Source organism: Lacerta agilis, chromosome 5 (genome assembly GCF_009819535.1).
Source record: "Lacerta agilis isolate rLacAgi1 chromosome 5, rLacAgi1.pri, whole genome shotgun sequence".
NCBI classification, from domain to species: Eukaryota; Metazoa; Chordata; class Lepidosauria; order Squamata; family Lacertidae; genus Lacerta; species Lacerta agilis.
In genome coordinates this window covers 46,821,396-46,841,833 of record NC_046316.1, presented here as the reverse complement: position 1 = coordinate 46,841,833, position 20,438 = coordinate 46,821,396, and the positions used below count along the sequence as shown (strand labels likewise).

Here is a 20,438-nt window from a genome sequence, read left to right as displayed (position 1 = left end):
AATAACAAGAAATGTAAATAATACAAATATATCATTGATAAAAAGTAAAAAAAAATATAGAGATATTAATCACTGGCAAGTAACAAATGCAAAAAAAAAAAATTCAGAAAAATCTGGATGCTCTCTATCAGGGCCGTCTTAAGCCCAGCTGGCGCCCTGGTGTGAAGATCCCTCTGGTGCTCCGCTGGGCAGGGCTAGGCACGGTGGGCAGCCGGAGGGCATGGCGCAGCAGGCGGGGATGCCGGGCAGGGCCAGACTGTGGATGCAGGGAGGCCGTCAGCGAGCCTCGCGTCGGCGCGGCAGCCAGGGCGTGCGCGCAAGAGTGCGCAAGTGAAGCCCGTGCACAGTGCAGCACCCTGGAGCAGCACCGCCGCCACTGTTATCGGCTGGGTCCGGATTGGCCGAGCTGCCCGGAGAACAGTGGGTCCGGGGCTGAGAAACGGGAATTGCTGCTCCAGGGTGACTGGGTGGGGAAGTAGTGTCGGGGCGGGGAAGGAGGAGGCAGCAGCAGCGGGTGCAAAGTGTGAAGCCAGAGGTGGAGGCACGGCAGGGGTGCATTCAGGCAGGGCAAAGGCAGCAGCAGGGCGGAGCTCAGAGGAGCTGAGGTGGAGGCGGGGGAGGGAGCCTCTGCCCTTGCGCGCGCCTCTGAAAAAAAGAGGGTCTCTTCTGGACTTGGAAGGAGAGAGGAGGGCTCCCTCTTTCTCATACCAGAGTGCCCCTGAAGTAATGGTAGTCCAAGGGAAGAGAGGACGGGTTTTCCAAGACCCTTTTCTCTCCCCGCGAGGGCGGCGCTGCCGGGCGGAGGCTGCTGGCGGGGCTGGAGGGCGAAGGTGCCCTCCAGGCCCTGGCGCCCTCCAGGCCCTGGCGCCCTGGCCCGTTGCACCAGTAGCCTCAATGGCTAAGATAGCCCTGCTCTCTATCTCTCTCTACACATGTTCATGAATTTTGTTATTTCAGAGGTTTCTCAGTGAATTGATTTGTGTCATGTTTTAGCTTAGCAGCTAGTATACACGATTGGTTAAAAAGTCTGCTGCCCAAGCGTGTCCATAACAATCCAGAGTTCTTTCTGTCTTCCAGGAAGGAGTAGTGGTCTCCTACCATTTTAAGGGCTTCTTGTAATACAGGATCTTTTAAAGAGAAAAGTAAAGCAGCTCAAGGGGCATGAATTTATAATACCCAGTTCTTTTATTATCCCCAATAAGAATGGGAAAGAAAGCCACATTTGAAACATGATTTTTTTGTGGCATTAGATTTAAGAAGGTATTTAATTTTCTTGCCCATTCCATTTCAAAGAACCCAAGTAGATAACATGTAATAAACCACATTAAAAAGATGGCCCATTAAAACACAAGACACTACAAGCTGGCAAAGAGCAATAAATAAATAAAAACTAAACATATATACCATCCTATCCAAACAACAACAAAAAACCCACACCTCGGCTATGCTCAAATTATACTTATTTCTAAATAAGTATACCGTGCCTCAATTCCTCTGTTCCAGCAAAACACAGTGCTATTCTGAAAAGAAAAATAGTGACATCCTTGTGCTGATGGAGGCTACCACTAATGAAACCACTAATGCCAGGTATTGTCAACCTTTTCAGGCAAATGAGCACATTTGGTTCTTTGAGCAACTTCCTTCACCACCAAAGAAACAGAAAAAGAGAAATTCCATGTATACACACTTCTTTTCCCCAGGGATTTGGTAATAGCTGGATCCAGCAGAATTAATATGGGCCTTGAAAAGCACAGAGATGAATGAGAAAGTGAGAGAGAAAGTCAGTCTTCCAACTTCCTCCTCTGGCTCTATATACTTTTCCAGGGAAGAAAAATTGACTACTCTCACCACCTTGTGGTCAAGGTGCCATGGGATGGAAAGAGCTTTAAAGCTTTGTGGGTGTCAGTGGACAACCCCTGCCAAACAACTGCACAAGAAGAAGGAAGTGGGAAGAGTGTAGAAGGAACCTTATTGCTCACCTGGGCCTCATTCCCGGCTCTGTGAAAATGTAATTTCAGGCAGCAAAATGTATTTGGTCCTCCCTGACACCTGCATGCTTGATCTCCAGCATCCCTATTTTAAAAAACTATATTTTGTTGCATGTGTTTTAAAAACATGTGCCATAAATATTCATTTCAGAGACACTATACATACAACATCGGGACATATTTTCTCACTAAGGATTGTAGCCATGGTAGTCCTACTCAGAGTAGGCCCTTTGAAATTAATGGGCATGTCTTACTAAAGTCTATTAATTTCAGTACCTCTACTCTGAGTAGAACTTGGCTGGAAGCCAGCCTAAATGTCTATGAGTGATTTGGACTCCAACGCAACACACAGTTGTATGGAAGGAAGCCTTATTGAACTTCATGGTGATTACTCCCAAATAATGCATGGAACTGAGCTGCTGGTCTGCCTTGCTAACCATAGACCAATGCTCATTTCCCTTCTCTCAAATTCTACTGCAATATGAGCATCCAAAATAGCTTAAGATTCATTGTCTTAATGAACAATGAAAGGAAACTACCAGCTCATATCCATTTTGATAGCTGTTCATGCTAAACCATTCCTCATATTCCCCCAAAAAAATTCCATTGAACTTGTAAACAAGATAAGAAAAATAGATTTCTAAGCTGCAACTCAAGATAAATGGGTGAATGTGTTCTTTCTTAGGTCTAGCACTTCAAGGGGTTGTTTTCATCTCTAATGAATAGCACACACTGTTATAAAACAGAAGTTGTTAGGTTAATTTATGGGGAATTAAAAAGCCACTCAGTTTATGTGTGCCATCTAAGCAGATTTTTGCAGCAGTTAGATAATCATAAATTTAGCAGGCAGTAGCAGCAAGAATCCCTAGAAAAGACCCTGGTGTTGGGAAAGATGGAGGGCACAAGGAGAAGGGGACGACAGAGGATGAGATGGTTGGACAGTGTTCTCGAAGCTACTAACATGAGTTTGGCCAAACTACGAGAGGCAGTGAAGGATAGGCGTGCCTGGGGTGCTATGGTCCATTGGGTCACGAAGAGTCGGACATGACTGAACAACAACAAGAAGAAACTATCTGTATAAATGAGGTGCTTCCTTGGAACAATGATCATTGGCTAAGCATCGTGAAATACCACTATCCATGTGAACCACAGTATATGCAATTGCTGAACACAAGCACAGTAAGATCACACTAGAACACACAGTATGCATGCTGGAAGATACACTGAGCTCAGTACTGGCCAACTGTTACTTTTATCCTTCCTGTCAGGGATGTTAAAGAGCTAATAGTCCAAAGAACATGGGCAAACCAGGAGAAAAACTGATGGCGAAACCAGAGAGAGATCCCCCTCCCCCCGTTTATATAGTTTTTGTTATAGACTCCCAATATATAAAGTTTTAAATCTGCAGATCTGGTTCCAGATTATGGGGTTCCTTGGGCAGACTGCCCTTGGTGGGATTTCCAATGTTAATCACGCCCCCAGTATTAACAGTCCACTGGTACTGCTGCAGCCACCAATCTCACAGGGTTACCAGTGGCAGCAGCACTGTAGCAGACTGGAAGCTTAAGGGCTCCACCAGTGAATAAGCCCACACAAGAGCCTTGGGTCAGGGAGCACCAATGAAGGTATGTGAAGTGTTAACCTCATAGGGCACTTCCAGGGTGCATGAGCCCCAGAAAATGCCCCAGTCACTAAATGTGGCATGCATGCTACTGAAGTGACCCAAGCATCAGAAGTGGCCCTTGCCAGTTTATTTTGATCTTATCTTATTTGCAATTAAAAATCCTAGTATAGAATCCTGGAGAACAGAAGTTGCTGTTATAACAAAGGTGTCCTAGCACAAAAGTTGTTATAACTTACCCAAAACAATTTCAGTAGTTTTTCTGCAGTACAGAATTCTCCTGCAGAGAGAATTATAAACACTATTCACAATAGGTGGAACGGAGCCAACTAGACCAGAAAAATGAGAAATGTTCATTAACTTAAGTCTAGAATGATTTAGAGCATGCTCCTGGTTTCTTCCTTTGCAGCAGAACATTGCAAAATGGCCATGCAGGCAAAATTGACTGGCTTGGAAGGCTTAATTTGGCCCATGTGCTGGATATTCCCCACTCCATAGTATAGCACACAGTTTATTGACTAGTGTAGAATGATTGTTTAGCGTAAACTGATTCTTACACATTCCAGCATCAGCCTAGAATCTGGCATGCTGAACTGCAGCTAATACAAGCCACGTAAAACAGTGCAAGCACACTCAGACACAATATACCACCCAAAAATACAGCTGAACTCAACATCTTAAGGTTCTTACGCTGGCATAAAATGTATCAGAAATTATACACAAAAATGTAAGTTCTCATGATTACTACGTAAGGGTATAAAGCACAAGTACTGGGATCATCCAACTTGTCCAACTCTTACTTTACATGCATAAGATTGCTGATGAGACAGGGATTGAACAAAACCCTCTCCATACGGCCACTGTGGTATAGTTATGTTGCACATAACATGACTAATGGAGTAGTGCCACCATCACCACCCGCCAGGTCCCTATTCCTTGTATAACAATATTCAAACACTGGCAGAGAGCTGAGGCACTCTCTTACACCACTAGCTGAGGATCTTCTCAATATTCCCTCTCTTGCAGTAACATGCTGACTTCTGACAAAGGGACTTCATGATAGTATGATGAGACCCATCACTGGTTAATAGGACCTTGTAAATCACCAGGCTGCTAGCCATAGATATCAGACAGAATATGGCATGAGGAGTAATATTCCAATCAAGGATTAAAAGCACAAATCCTGAACAAAAATGAAACATTTGAGTTGTTTTCATTATAAAGCTTTTGGAACAGAACAAAAGCTGCAGCCAGAAGCCTACAAATCAGAATCAGCAGAGAACCTAAAGCCAGGTTTGAGTTACACTTCCTAGATCTGACAATTCAGCTGAGTCAGTACTGTGACATCACAGCACCCTGAAAGGGCAAAGGCTATTCAAAAAACAGCTCAGGATGTGAAAATCCATCCCCCATCCCTCTCTTCCCCCACCCTGCTTCTAATAGCAAAACAGCCACACCCATGAACTTATTCTGGGCGTTGCCTCTGCAGACAAATTAAATATATGGGGATGGCATACTAATGCCATCAGCATTAATAGTCATTGCATATTCTGGCCTTAACCCTGCAGAGAATGTGTTTTCTCCAAGAAGTGTTCCACTGAGAATCAACTGTGCCTAGCTTACCATATACCTAGCATATGGTATGAAATTGACCCACAGTCTTTAATGGGCCTTGGTGTTAAGCATACGTAATGCCTTGTTGTGCATAGACATGTATTGGTTTCTCAAAGATATGAAGATGAAAGCTTCTTCCAACCACTGTAGCATTCCTCCTTTCAAATAAATATCACACATCTACCTAAGAAGAAATTTCGTATTCTTAAGCACAATTGAATATGTGTTTACTTAATAATAAACTCCTGCTGCGTTCTATTTGATCTAGTCCCAGGAAAGTTTGCATATGACAGCCGTCTTAATGATTAAGAAGTACACATGGTCAATATGGGGGGAGGGGTTGGGGGTATGTACACAGATGCAAGGGGACCCAGGTGGCGCTGTGGGTTAAACCACAGAGTCTAGGGCTTGCTGATCAGAAGGTCGGCAGTTCGAATCCCTGCAACGGGGTGAGCTCCCGTTGCTCGGTCCCAGCTCCTGCCCACCTAGCAGTTCGAAAGCACGTCAAAGTGCAAGTAGATAAATAGGGACCGCTCCGGCGGGAAGGTAAACGGCGTTTCCGTGCGCTGCTCTGGTTCGCCAGAAGCGGCTTTGTCATGCTGGCCACATGACCCGGAAGCTGTCTGAGGACAAACGCCGGCTCCCTCGGCCTATAGAGCGAGATGAGCGCCGCAACCCCAGAGTCGGACACGACTGGACCTGATGGTCAGGGGTCCCTTTACCTTTACCTTTACACAGATGCAAATAAAAACCAGCTGTTCCCACACCTCAGAAAAAAAATAGTATTGTTATTCAGAACACATCCTACCACAAATTAATAATCCTGTTGTTGAATGATCTATAACACTTCATTAGCAAGCATCAGCACCTTAGGAGTTGTAACCTACTCTGAAAAAACAGCAAAAATATCTCCCTCTCACACTGCAAGGAGGTGGTGGTGGTGGTGGTGAGGATATTGGCATTTGCTTCCCTTTCTAGCTTGCAAACCCTTCCGAGAAATATTTCAATATGCCTCCAGAAAATGCAAGCTGCGAAAGATCTGAGGCGTCCTTGCTTCCCACCCACGAAAAAAAGGATGTACTGCAGCTTTAAATATCTTGGTGCATCAACCCCTGGAATTCTTCCATCGGTAGAGCTGCAAAATGGTACCAAGAAAGGTGGGGTGGGAACTAAATCTCCTCACCCCACCTTTATCCCAAGAAAGGTGATTAAGTAGCCCAAGCACATCCAATCCCTTCTTGCACCCATAGAAAAAGAGAGAGTGCTGTGGGCCGGGGCGTACAAACGCCACCGATTTCCCAAATATCTCTCAAGCTCTTCTCTCCCCGCCCTCACTTCCACATCAAACAAAAGCAGAATGAAAGGCAATGTACGGCGAAGTTTCTTGCGGAGACAGGTGTAGGTTGGCAAGGGGGAAAGGATATTAACATAGCCACCACCGGCACACAACACCACCACAGGCAGAGAGCTGGCCCTGCCTGCTTGCCTGCCCGCCCAGCCTTCTATCTCCTAGCGACCACAGGGGAAGATGCTGCTCCTCCATCCAGGCGGAAAGACGCACACTCACCTCTGGTGGACATGGCTCGGGCGGAGCGAGGGAGAGCCGGCGGCTGCAGGGAGCGCCAGAACCGAAGAGAAAGCCCCAGATGCCAGCCGGATGCAGCTGGGCAGCATCTCCCCCATGTGCCGCCGGGGAGTGGGATCAAGAGGGCGGTACCTGTCTGCAGCTCGCCCAGGCGAGGCGAGGGAGCGCAAGGGGGAATCACAACAGCCGGCCGCTGCAGCCAATGCGGGCAGCGAGCGGCCGGGGCTGGGCGGGGCTCATCCCTGCCGAGCCGGGCGCTGCTGCAGCACCAGCAGAATCTGGCCGAACAATCGCATTAGCCGCCCGGCGCGGCGCGGCGCTTCAATCAGGGGCCTCCGGCGGTAGAGGAGAGGGAGAGGGAGAGGGCGCTTTGCATGCAGGCAGCAGGCCTCCTCTGGCCCTCCATGGGCAAGAGGCGTGAGAGGTGGGGTGAGAGCTGTGCAGCTACATGATATGGGGCGGGGGGGGGGAGGGCAAAGCTTGTCGGAGCTAAGCCCCTTTCACTTGGCTTCCAAGGTCCTGCTTTCATGGAGAGGGGAAGGCTGGCAGGCATGAGTGATACACCGGTAGAAATAGATTGCCACTCCTATGCAGACAAAAAACATAGGAGAGTGGCCTTAAAGGAGAAGCTTGCTGAAAAGCTTGAATGGCATTCAGGATGCTGATGATTTTATAGAAATGTGGTATGCTTTTGTAACTTTTGGTTGATAATGCCACAACCTGCCACCAATCTCTCTCTCTCTTCTTCCTCTTCTCCTCCTCCTCCTTCTCTCTTTCTATAACTCTCTCGCACACACAATTGTGGAGCAATTTATTCCATATATGGTGATGTGTCCCATTCCGGGGAGGGGTCATGTTATTGTTGTTTTATTCTTTGCTAATTTCATAATTAATACATATTTCAGAATATCAAAATGCTATTAAAAACACATTTCTTTTTTAAAAAAATCGCAATTCTTTTACAGGATGAAAACATCTTTACCTACTCCACCATTCTACCCTTTGACATAGGATGTACACAGACTCTACACTTACTGAATGTTATATGTGAATAATGAGTGTACAGCTCAGCTATTTGTATACAGAGGTAGATGGATAGTTCACTCAGTGTATGGAACATTTGGAGCATACTGCACAGAATTCAGTGGGACTTGCATTCCAAGTAAATGTATGATGAAGAGAAGGAAACTACACCCTCAGACTTCTCTTGAGACATCTACTCTCTCCCACCTTCTTCTTGCTATGGTTGAACAGCACCCCAAAGAATTAGAAGGCAGGGCTGAATAAGTCTGGATATAGTTGTCTTTATACATTGTTTTATTCCTTGACGCAATACAAATTCCGCAATGAAAGCTGACTGAGATAAGACAGTTACGGTAATTCCCATTTCACTGAGTTCATCTCGTTTAGCAATCTGAATCTTGATAACAGTGGGTTCAAATATTCCTGACATTTTTGTTTGCTGAAGTCCTCATTAGTTATTAAATATTAGATGTTGCTGTGCATGCGTGGGGAACTTGCAAGACACAAGCTCCCCAGAGATGCACAATGCTGCCCACTCCATGAAACATGTCTCACTAGCCACACATTGTAGTCCCAACAGGTCTGCTTTTGGTGCCTGTCTGGGAAGGGACAGTAAAAATTGGGGTTGGCAAGCAGTTGGCAATACATGGCTGGTGGATTGCATTCATCTTGGGCAGAGCGGTGTGGTTGTTCAGGTCAGTATTGCTGCATATTCACTTCCCGGCCCCCAAACTGCTGTAGCTGTTCTGACCAAGGACAGCTGCAAAAGGGCTATTTTTCTTACAGCATGCAGGGATTAATAGGAGGGTCATGAGAAGTTAAGAAGCCAATGATAAGAAACAGTAAGATATTTTATGTAATGGTTGCAGCTGCTATTATATTGGGAGCAGGTGGAAATCCAACAAGGCAATGTAGTGTGGTGCAAAACCTGTACATACTGATATTTAGGTTTACATTTTTTATGCCACACTTTTCAGTCATATACACGGTTTGCATCTCCATTATCTCAGCTAAACTTTAGTTGAAGGCAGTAACATTTATTGGCAAGAGAAAGTATGAAAACAAATGTATCTGCTCACTAAATAACAAGAACTGCGTACGTAAAAAAGGATAACTATTTCTGTATTTCTGTGTAAACTGTCAAGTTGCACAGGTATGTGTATGTTTGCCCACCTACATTAAGAAGGCAAAAGCAGCAGTAGACGCTGGTGTACTGAAATTTATGTAATTTGCACTGCAATGTATATAGCCTTAAGCTTGACATTTCCAATTCAGTCACCTTTATAAATAATCTTTGGCAACCTGTACAATTCAGTTATATTTGCCATATCATTTCCTTTGCTACAGTTGCAAATGGTAAAGAATCCTACAGCAGGCATGATGAATTAAACAAGTAATTCTTCTTCTTCGCTCAATTTCTATCCCTTAGGAACTAGCCTCAGAAGCTGATCTATTGCTACAATAAAGCAAAGTGGTGTGTGCTCATGCATTAACATTCATTTCAGAGCTAGTTCATCCTGCTCTTCTTCCCCTTTACATGTTCAATCATTAAACATCTCCATTTGCAACTTTCTCCTTCATGTACTGTGAGAATCAAGATTTTGCTCAGTCATTGTGATTTGATGGCAGCCTTTTCCATCCTTAATCATCATGCTATTTCCAGTACACTTCTCTCTACATTATTATCATGGATTTTCCCACTGTGATGCTAATATGCTGACATTTAGAAAGAAATTGCAGGAAGAAGTATATATACATGGAAACTTTGTGGCCACGGAAGGGGGGTTATATTATATCCACTTAATTCCTATCTGTAAAATAGAAATTGTCATAGCTTACCTCATAGAGCTGTTTGGTGAAATATCTCAGAAGCACTGCATACAATTCTCATAATAATTTGGATTTTGCTTCCATGAAATAGCATTCCAAAATGTACTGAAAAAGAGGAAAGCATTGTAGTACCACATAAACAGGGTGAAAAAATATTCACTAACAAAAATTACACACAAGGCAATTAATTTAGTGCTTATTGAAAAGTGCTTAACTACATAGAATGCTAAGGTTCTTACTCTATCCACCCTAGATGCTATACGTAGTGTACAAATAAACAAACCGAAATGTGGCTTCTCCAGCCTTGGGAACAGAGCTTGCAGGGCTAAGATCAAAGCCTGTATTGGGAAATGGCAACTATATTACTAAATATTTTATTCCTGCCAATGCTTGAATTAGCTCAGTCGGTAGAGCATGAGATTCTTCAACCTCAGGGTTGTGGGTTTGAGCCCCATGTTGGGTGAAATATTCCTGCATTGCAGGGGGTTGGACTAGAAGATCTTTGTGTCCCTTGCAACTCTATGTTTCTACATTTCTATGGCGGCAAAGATAGGGGACAATAAAATCCACAAGTCCCATCCTGATTCCTTACCCCATTTTATCCAAATCATGCCACACATAGGCTTTAAAAACATAATCACATGATGCTAATCACAGAAGGTAAAGTCCCCTCTGGCCCACATCAGTAATCTGAGCTCTGATTCCTGACCTTGAAAGTGGTCTATTGGCATGTGACAATGTCAATATATCTCATCTATCAATCCGCTTTTGTAAAGTACTTATCACTGAGATGGTTCACTGACAAGGATTAGAAAGCAACAATGCTGCCCATGGATACTCTTTAAAATCTACTTAGGTTGCAAATTTTACATTTTCATTAGACAGAGAGCAGAGAGCACTAGGCTTTAAACAGAAAAGTAACTCACTAATATGAACTAACTATACAGTCAAGTAGAATGTATGCACTTTAGGAGTTCCAGCTCCTATCTGTTTATAGAAATACAGTGGAATCTTGGTTTCCGAACGTAATCTGTTCCGGAGGACCGTTCAACGTCCGAAACGTTTGAAAACCAAGGTGCAAAGGGCAGTCTGCAGGAAACTGAAAAAAATAACATGTACATGCAGCAGAAGCCGTTCAACTTCCGAGCATACCGGTAGCTGTCAACTTTTCCCTTTTTTAAGGGAAATTCCCTTATTCTGAATAGAATTCCTCGCAAGAAAAGGGAAAAGTTGACAGCTATGCTTCCGAGGAATGTTCGAAAATGGAAGCATTTACTTCTGGGTTTTCAGTGTTCCAAAACCGAAATGTTTGGCTTCCAGGATGTTCGAAAACCGAGGTACCACTATAGTTAAGAAGATACAATGTCCTAGTGTGGAGGAGAGCGAGCCAAACCATGCAGTATTTCAGCTGCATTTCCGGAGATGTCACATCAACCACAGCTATCTGGGCTGGTCCAAACTAGGCAGACTGAGGCGGTCACCTCATGTGGCAGGTGCTGGGAGTTGAGGAACAGTAGCAAGGTGTTGGAAGGCACCAAGTGTGTCATGTGCCCTGCGTTGTGCTCCCTAAGCTAGCCTACCGCCCTCAGGTGTGGTGGAAGGCACTATCCCATCACTAGTGTTGAAATATGATTCAACTGCCAATCCATCGGGCTTTTGCCTTAAAATAGCCAAGAATCTTGGACCATCCCTGATTTCTACTTACAACTTTAATTACAATTTTACTGCTAATTAAATATTATTAATACATACCTATTTTAGTTTGCAGTCACAATTACAGAGGAACTGGATTTAATGAATCTTCTCAGAGCTTTTAACAGAGCATAAATGGTTTCCTTCTCACTTTCTACTATCTCATTCAAGCCAAGGATTGTTGTATTCCGAAGTGGTTGCATCCAGAAGCAGAATGCATGAGCGAAAGCAGGAACAAGTCCTTTTGGACTGCTGCAAAGTGTCGTGCAGATAGAACAACAGTATTATACTTGGTATTGGCATGCTTGTCTAAGGGCTTATCTGGGAAAGAAGGGCAAATCATTGCATTAATACAGGGGGGTGGAAATATCAACAGAACATTCAAACACCAGAGGGTGGTTGCAGTGGAGGTTTCCTTCCACCTGGCTCAGATGGCATTTCTATGCCCAGGGGAGAAGCAGTCGAACTGGGCTGGCCAAGGTTTCACTGTATCCTAAGTTGGTCAAGCTACTGGCAATGGGCCTGATCCAGGCCTCTCTACTGTGCAGCTAACATAGCAAAACTTGGAGGATGAAACTACACTCCCCACTTCCCACCTTGGCCAGCATGAGCAGCAGAGCTTCAACTTTTGCAAGACACAACATCTAGCCTCCCCATAGACAAATCAGAATGAATGTTGTCAGAAAGCAATCGTACTCCTCATTGAGACTGCCACTACAAATACACACAACTTTTTTATTTTGAAGATGAATATCATACTAGTTCTGTAGTGGGAAAGTCCTCATTTCTAGTAATTGCCATTACTTTTCATTAAGCATATGGTTGGCTTTCCTAACCATCTGTGCCTTCATTCTCCATTTGGTTAACCACAGGCAACAATTGTATTTGATTTCCAATGTTACAGGGAAGTACCACCAGATGGACACAGAGGTCACCTGCATAGCCAGTTGGTGGCACTTCCAGGAATGTGGGGAATTATTCTTATTCTCCCTCTGTCTGGTAAGGCTGCATTATTTAATATTATCAGGGCAGGGGGGAAGCTTGAATATATCTTCTTTAATCATTTTGATACTAACTGGTTTTCTTTTTAATCTTCAGAAATTACATCTTTAGTCCAATACTAACAAAAGTTTGCTAATAACTACAGGCTACAGACAGGAGGAAAAACAAATAAGGCTGGAGGATTGAGGGGTTTTTAAAGGGGAAAAGGTTGCTTAGCATTCCCTTGCAAATAGCCAGCATTTTTGAAAGGGGACAAATCCCTAGCTCTTCTCGCTTGTTGCCATCTGGCAATTGCATAACTGGGATAAACCCCTTTAATATGTGTGTGTGTGAGAGAGAGAAAGAGTTATGCATGAGACTTAGAACATTTTCTCTGGGCTCTGTCATTTCCCCTGAGTGGAAGCAGCAGAACTTGGCTCCTACTGCTGCTCTTCACTCTGCTCACTTTTCCAGCCCCATACCTCCCTCCAGTTGCCTATGTGCACTCATAAATGCTCCTCCTCTTAAGCCCAGCTCTTTTTCTTCCTTTGCACTTCCTCCCACCACTGAGCAATGGGGGTTAATTTGGAGATGAGGGCAGACTCCCCATGCTCCCCAAGTCTATGTAATAATTTGCAACTGGCTCCTGCAAAGCCAAAGATTGCAAGCTGCACGCATAATTGTCTTCAAGCCCCCCCCCCCCCACACACACACATGGGAGTTATCAGGAAAACCTGGAGACCTCATGTCAGTCCTGGGGTGTCTGCCAACTCTAGTCCAATAGCATCTGAAGGTCCACATAGGTCCTGATCCTATGAGAACCCTACTTATATGACTCTAGCCCAGGTATACTATCTATGCTACAGTATCTGACATGGACCAGTGAATGAATAGCTGGGAGCAGCTAACACTATAGCATTATTGAAGTTAATTGGAAATGTACTGATCAGTGTGTGCTCAGAATCCTATATAACCACCTCTGAACTTTCCAAGGTAGAATGAGATATAAATAAAATACATGGGTTTTTTTTTGTTTTTGTTTGTGTGTGTGTGTGTGTTTTGCAAATAATTGCATTTGGCCAAATTCCCCACATTATTTTGGGTAGAAAGCTGGTTAACAGCAGGTCAATTTATAATATTGTCTCATAGATGTTGGAAAACTGGAAGAGTGCTTATCAGTGACTCTTCAAGGTGGAGGGAGGTTTTGACTCAGGAGCTGTAGAACTCTGTTGTGCATGTAGTACCCTTCATTTATAAATGACCAAGAGGCAAACTAGATGTAATATTATTCATGTCTTTAGCCCTTGAGTGGATGATTTTTATTTATTTTGTACTAAATTGCCAGCAAAGGAATTGTGGCATTGGAGGAGGAAGTTTTACCTCTTTACCTTAGGTACAGCAATGCTCTTGAAAGGCATGTTGGCACTTCTGCCTGCAGCTTTAGCCATTTCTTCATTAAAAAATAGCAACTGCTGATCATTAGAAGAATTAGACGTAGCTAACTTCTCCAGGTATTTTATGGGTTGGAAAGAAGTTACATATGGGGCTGACTAGGACAACATGTCCAGTAGGCAATTTGCACAATCATGAGTGTAGCAACTGGTAATGACAGTTAAATATTGCCTCCCATTATTATGGGTTGCAGCTAAGACTCTGTTCTTTAGTGAGTCCTTGTGGTTACTTCCCTTTTTCTATGTAGTCTTTTAGTTGTGTGTTTGGACCTACAAGTGGTTAACCTTGCATTTTGTTAAATGATGACTTAACAATAAGCCTAAATAGATTCTATATTACTTCCTCCAAAATATCCTCTATTGTTTTCTCAAGACAGGTACATACAGGTATTAAGCCAATTATGGAGGTTAGTTGGAGCCCACTTTAAAAAGTGTGAATATGCTGCCATCTGCAGGGCACATAAAGGATTTCCCTCCCCCATAAGTCACTGAGGTTCCTCATAATTAGATTGCTTCACGTTGCAAAGAATTGATGTTTCTTCTGCCTACAAGTGCACATCTTTTATAATCTCACAACTAGAGGAAACCTGCTGCTGCTGCTGCTGCTGCTGCTGCTGCTGCTGCTGCTGCTGCTGCTGCTGTTCACCCACCCCTCACTCCAAGGACTCTGGGCAGGTTACAACATTAAAACACAATATTAAAAACTTACCAAAAATAAGGTGGTTCCTAATTATATACACCTCAGGTTTCAGCTAGATTGCCATTTGCAGCCAACTGAGCATTTAACATACAATGCTGATTTGTTTCTAAATGTATTGATATGTTACCTGTTGTTCCTACCTTAACTATGGCATCTAAAATTTAAGGATAAGTTTCCAGAAGAACTAAAATAAGCTCCTTTGTACTTTTGCCTCTGGTGAGCAATTTGAGGCGTGTTAACAGACTAGTCAGCCACACTAGTACATTAATCTTTGGCAGTGTATTCTCCTTTTACATTTCTGGTTGTTCTTTTGGGCATGTACTTTGTTTTCATTTTATGGGACTACCTACATACACAATTTACAGAAAGAAAAATGTCAAACTGGCACTACTACAAATGATGGTCTAATTTAATAAGCCCTTGAAATTAACCATAAAATTATTCCTGTATCTTATGGTCTGATGCCCTCTTCTGGTGGAAATCCATTTACTATTTCCAATATTCTCATTTAATGTGGATGCTGTTGTAAGGTAAGTTACCAGAAAACAAAAATGATAAATAATATCAGTTTGCAGCTATTCTTAGCCTTTGGTTAAAAGGTCTTCCTTAATTTTACCTTTGATCTATTGCTTTTCTTTATCAGATTACAGCTAGCTACCTTGATTGCCATGATAGAAGAGACATGAAGAGCAAATTGAGATTTGGCAAAAATATTTTTGGAAAAGTTAAACAAAGAACAGCAATAACAATGGACAAATCCTAACAGATTATTGGTCTGAAAGTATTCCTTGCACATTGCCTGAGTTGCTGTGATGTCACAGAAGTCTGGTGACTAGAGTTCCATTTTTCATTTCAGAAGCAAGTGCAAAATCTAAGAATGCTAATTTTATCCAAGCAGAAACAGTTTACAAATCCAATATTGTTTTGTATCAGACATCCAAGTGTCAGCCTGTTTGGAGATGGGATATGAGCAGAAGAATAAAGAGACATAAACAGGGCACTTATGAATCCACCTCTATAAAAGTGGGTTATATGTAACAGGTTATAGCTAATTTCAATACAGTCCCTGCTCCTGCCAACTTAGCAGTTTGAAAGCACGTCAAAGTGCAAGTAGATAAATAGGTACCGCTCCGGCAGCAAGGTAAACGGCGTTTCCGTGCACTGCTCTGGTTTGCCAGAAGCGGCTTAGTCATGCTGGCCACATGACCCAGAAGCTGTACGCCGGCTCCCTCGGCTAGTAAAGCGAGATAAGCGCCGCAACCCCAGAGTCGTTCGCAACTGGACCTAATGGTCAGGGGTCCCTTTACCTTTAGTATAGCATGTTACTGCAAACTAGTAGATGGTGCCATACCCAGAACTTTGGCAAAAGTATTTTACATGGATAAGAGTACCTGATTACTAGTATTCCACTCCAGAGTGTTCTGTTTTATAGTTTGCAGAGTGGACTGGGAGGAGTGGCAGCAACAGTTTAATAACAATATTGTGCTCAATGGTTCAGTTCTGACCCCTATATATCCTTCATATTCAAGGCTTCTTCTAAAAGTACAATTTTCATTCTGAGGATTGCACCCAAAAGTCACTCCCATGATTAAAAGTGCAATACTGTATTGGAAAGATTTATGCCTTTCTTTTTCATTAGATGGGCATGCTGAGCCACATCCTTGGACAAGTCCAGTAATGAGTCCTGCGGATATGATGCTTTTCATCACAAGAGTGAGTTGCAGGTGCACTCCACAGAATGATGAAGTGTGACAATGAACACTGGCCTCAGGGTCTCTGCTTCCCAGCATTTAGGGAATAATTGAAACCTATGAGTGAAAGAACAAAAAGTTATATACAACCCCCACATCCCAAGGCAGTATCCCCCTCCACATATCAGATCTCTACAGATTAACTAATCCACATGACAATAAATCACAAGCAGAGAGTAGCAGGGAATTAAGTGTGCTACACTAAGGGGCATTCAGAGCAAATGACTGAAGCAAATGATCATCTGCTTCTCCAGTGTTTATCTCACATCACACCATTCATTCCCCTTCACAATCTAGTTTTATTATTCTTTTGACTAGTGGTTGGCTGGTGTAGAATTTGTGCTTCATATGCCACCTGCTAACAAAATGTTGTCTGGGTGGATTACAGAATTAAATAATTGTGGGTTTTTTTAAAAAAAAAAAAGGAAAAGAAAACACAACTCAGAATTTAAACACTAGATAGGATCAAAACATTTAAAGGGGGGACCCTACAGCTAACATATTTGCTTATTTGAAAATAATATATTAAAACCACCATACAATTAAATAATTAAAGCCTAAAATGATAAGATCATAAAACACAGGACAAATGACCAAATGAATCAAATTCTATAAAAATGCTTGGCAAAACATAAATGATTTCAGTGGAAGGTAAGATATCACAATTGTAGCTATCTCTCTATTGAGGGTGTTAGCACCACTACTGAGAAGGCCCTTTCTGTCACATAATATTATACCTCACTTGACCGGACATTCAAAGAAGGACCTTAGATCAAGATATCAGCATCTGAGAAGTCACATGTGGGAAAGAGACCATCATTCAGGTACAAAGGGCCAATGCTGTAAAAGGCCTTAAAAGTCAACACCAGTACTTTGAATTGAACTTCAAAACAGAGCAAAAGCCATTAACAAAGAAAATAGTGCAACAGCCCATCTAAGTTAGCAATATTGCAGTTATATTTTGTACCAACCAAAGTTTCTGGGCCATTTTCAAAGGTACACTCATAAAAACGTGTTACAGTAATCTAAATGGAAGGCTATCAGGACACTGATCACTGAAGTAAGACTATCGCTCCCCAAGTAAGGACTGGTGTACCTAGGCTGGAAGAAGGTTTCTGAGACACAGTGGCAAACTGTGCCTCTAGTGACAATGATGAGCCAGTGTGTTTCTAGTGTGATTTTTAAACGACATTTTTATATAATACAAAACACTAATAATACAAAACACTAATTTGTCCCCCTGAGACCTTGGGAATATAAACACAAATAAATGTTCACACTAAAGGGGAGCAAAATCAATGATGTTTGAAAAATGGCAGTGTTCTCTTGCTAAGGTAATGCAAACATGACAGGCCTTTTACTTCTCTCCTTTTCCAACCCTGGAATGTACATCTTGACTGAAGGATCTGGATTTCCCCTATGCAAAATGAGGTAGTCTCCAGCTTTATAAGTTCCCAAGTGTCCCTTCCCTACTCTCCACATTACCAATGCAGCACCACCTACTTCAGAGATAGTTGTTGCAGTAATCCTTGTCCTTTGACCAAGCAAGCTGGGGCTGCTGGGAAATGGAGGATAACAATATATGGAGGGCCACAGGTTATCCATATCTGACCTATGTGATAGCATCACCTGGTCACAATTTTGACTAAGTCAAAATTTGGAAGCAAATTCAGCTCACTTCCTTCCCTGACTGGTTTGTTTGCCAGTCCTCAATGGCAGACTCCCCTTTTGGAGTCTCTCACAGAGCTTGGGAAATCCTAGGATCATTCTTCCTCAGAGACATCCTATGGACACAACCCCCATGTTGCAGATTTTTTTCCATTACCTACACTTTGTTAGCTATGGAAGCTTGAATGGCAAATAAATCTTCTTTGACACAGCAATCACACTAATACACTTAGAAGACTGCAGTGTAGCAAATGCAAAACTAAAATCTGAGTGTTTCTCTGGCATTTTGCCTTTTAAATCCAGAGTGGGTAGTTGGTTCTTGAAAGGAATTCAGTGGGTAGCTGGTTCTTGAAAGGAGTTCACTGAGCATGCTTTGATTATTTCTTATCCTCCTGGAAGCTCAAAACTGAGCAAAAATTAATCAAGTATTTAATTTATATTGTAATATTGCCAGTGTGGTGTAGTGGTTAGTGTTGGGTTAGGACCTTAGAGACCAGGGTTCAAATTCCCACTCAGCCATGAAGCTCCGTGGGGGGCACCGGGCCAGTCACTAACTCTCAGTCTAACCTACCTCATAGGGCTGTTGTGAAAATAAGATGGAGGGAAGAAAACTAGGTACACCGCCTTCAGCTCCTTTAATGACAAACAGGACATAATTACAATAATTAATCAAAAAACAAGCAACTAATCATATACATAGTCACTCGTTTCTTGACACTGTCATGTCTCTAAAGCAGTGTTTTTCAACCTTTTTTGGGCAAAGGCACACTTGTTTCATGAAAAAAATCACGAGGCACACCACCATTAGAAAATGTTAAAAAAATTAACTCTGTGCCTATATATATATATATATATATATATATATATATATATATATATATATATATATACTGTATATATATTAAGACTGTTACAAATCTGAATCTTTATTGTTCTGAAATGCTAGAAACTTAAGACGAAACCCTCCAATTTTCAGTCTCAGAAGAGGTGTGGTTCAATGCCCATTTCACATGTAACAAGGCTTCCTTTAAAAATAAAAGGAAAAAAAATGACTAAAGTTCATAAGGATGTGAACGCAACCCTTGGTTTTGACTCAGTTTTTGCAACATCACAAGATCCAGCACCTTCTTCAAAGCTGCTCTTGCTATGATGCTTGGCGAACCTTTTGCCACTCCACAAATTCATCAAGAAGAACAGGCCATGCCCCATCTTCATCATAGTTGCTAAGATCTGCATGGACAGTTCTGCTGAATTCTAACACATTGTACCACTGATCTTTGTTAATTACTCTGTATTTTGACTGCTCCAAGTATTGGTAAAATACTGAAAACAGAGGCCACGTTCTTCCAAGCAGAAGAGCTAACATAGATTTTGCAGTGTCAATATCCAGACTTCTCTGGTCTTTATCCCTTGCAAAATCGAAGGCATATCTGTAGATATTCTTAAATGTTGAAATATCATTCAGTTGCGAGCGCAAAAAATCAAATTTACTCTGCAGCTTTTCTGTGCAGTCACATTGTAATGAGGTCATCCCCTTTAACCATTCTTCCTTTGTAAAAAAAATCCCATGCTTTCAGCCTCCAGTTTCCAGGCTAAAACTAGCATAATAATATTTTCAGGTTCAATGCCAATGTCCTCACAGAATTTCTCCATTCCTTCTGGCCCTACCACTTCATCATCACCTGCATATTCATAAAACCAAGCCAGGGGCAGGCACTTCTTGCTTGAAAAATGCTCCTCACCGCTTATCACTTTACTAGAAGCTTGAGACCTGCAGTAGCTGCTGATTTTGCACTTCTTGAGGCCCGTCTCGTCCCCCGCCTGCCCCGAGGATTTGCGCTTCTTCTTCACGGGCATCTCCCTCTGTTCGCCCCGGACGGGGGCGCGGAGACGGAGGGCCGCGGGGCCCCTCGGGAGGAGGGAGGGAGCCGCCGCCTCTTCCTTCCCTCGCGGCTGAGGAGGAGGAGGAGGCGGAGAAGCTGCCGGTGCCGTCGCGGCTCTTGCCTTCCTTCCCCTCAGCTCGCCACCGCCGCCGCGCCTGGTAGATTCAGGCGTGGGAAGGGATACTGTGGTGGGGAGCGAAAGAAAGAGCTTTCCTGAGGGAGAAGCGGCGGCGGTGGCGGTGGCAACGCCGGTCCTCTGTGCCTATATTGACTATATATAAAATAATTTTTCCCACGGCACACCAGGCAACATCTCGCGGCACACTAGTGTGCCGCGGAACAGTGGTTGAAAAACACTGCTCTAAAGTGACAACTACAGTCATCACCATCTAGCAAAGGAAGGTTTGCCTCCATCATGTGCTGACTGAATTCCAACTGCTCAGCCCCAGCCCCTCATAGGTGAAGGCTAAAGGGCAACATCAGAGAAGGCAAAGAAAAAGGGCAGGAAATGACACTTGAATAATCCTGGCATCATAAGAATACCATACCTATTTCTGATGCCAGTACCAGGGTTCAATGCAAGTGGTTACAACTCTTTATAACAGGGATAGCTAACCTGCAGGACTCCAGACCTTGCTGAACTGTGGTTTC

General features: G+C 43.0%; 1 protein-coding gene and 1 pseudogene across 2 annotated transcripts in view; both read right to left on the bottom strand.

Annotated features, from left to right (window-relative positions):
- The window catches only part of ABLIM1 (actin binding LIM protein 1), a 215,613-nt gene extending 205,872 nt beyond the window's left edge, over window positions 1–9,741 (bottom strand). Inside the window, exon 1 of one of the 2 annotated variants that reach the window (XM_033149611.1) lies at window positions 9,671–9,741. Coding sequence is in view for 1 of the 2 variants with exons in the window: in XM_033149600.1 (XP_033005491.1) it covers window positions 6,791–6,803 (13 nt within the window). In the remaining variant the exon portion in view is untranslated. Of the gene's footprint in view, window positions 1–6,790; window positions 7,069–9,670 lie in introns of those variants that run through there. The other variant, XM_033149600.1, reaches the window with a different exon arrangement.
- A 9,099-nt stretch (window positions 9,742–18,840) lies between these two features.
- Window positions 18,841–19,901, bottom strand: LOC117046983 (annotated as a pseudogene).
- Between the last annotated feature and the right edge of the window lie 537 nt (window positions 19,902–20,438).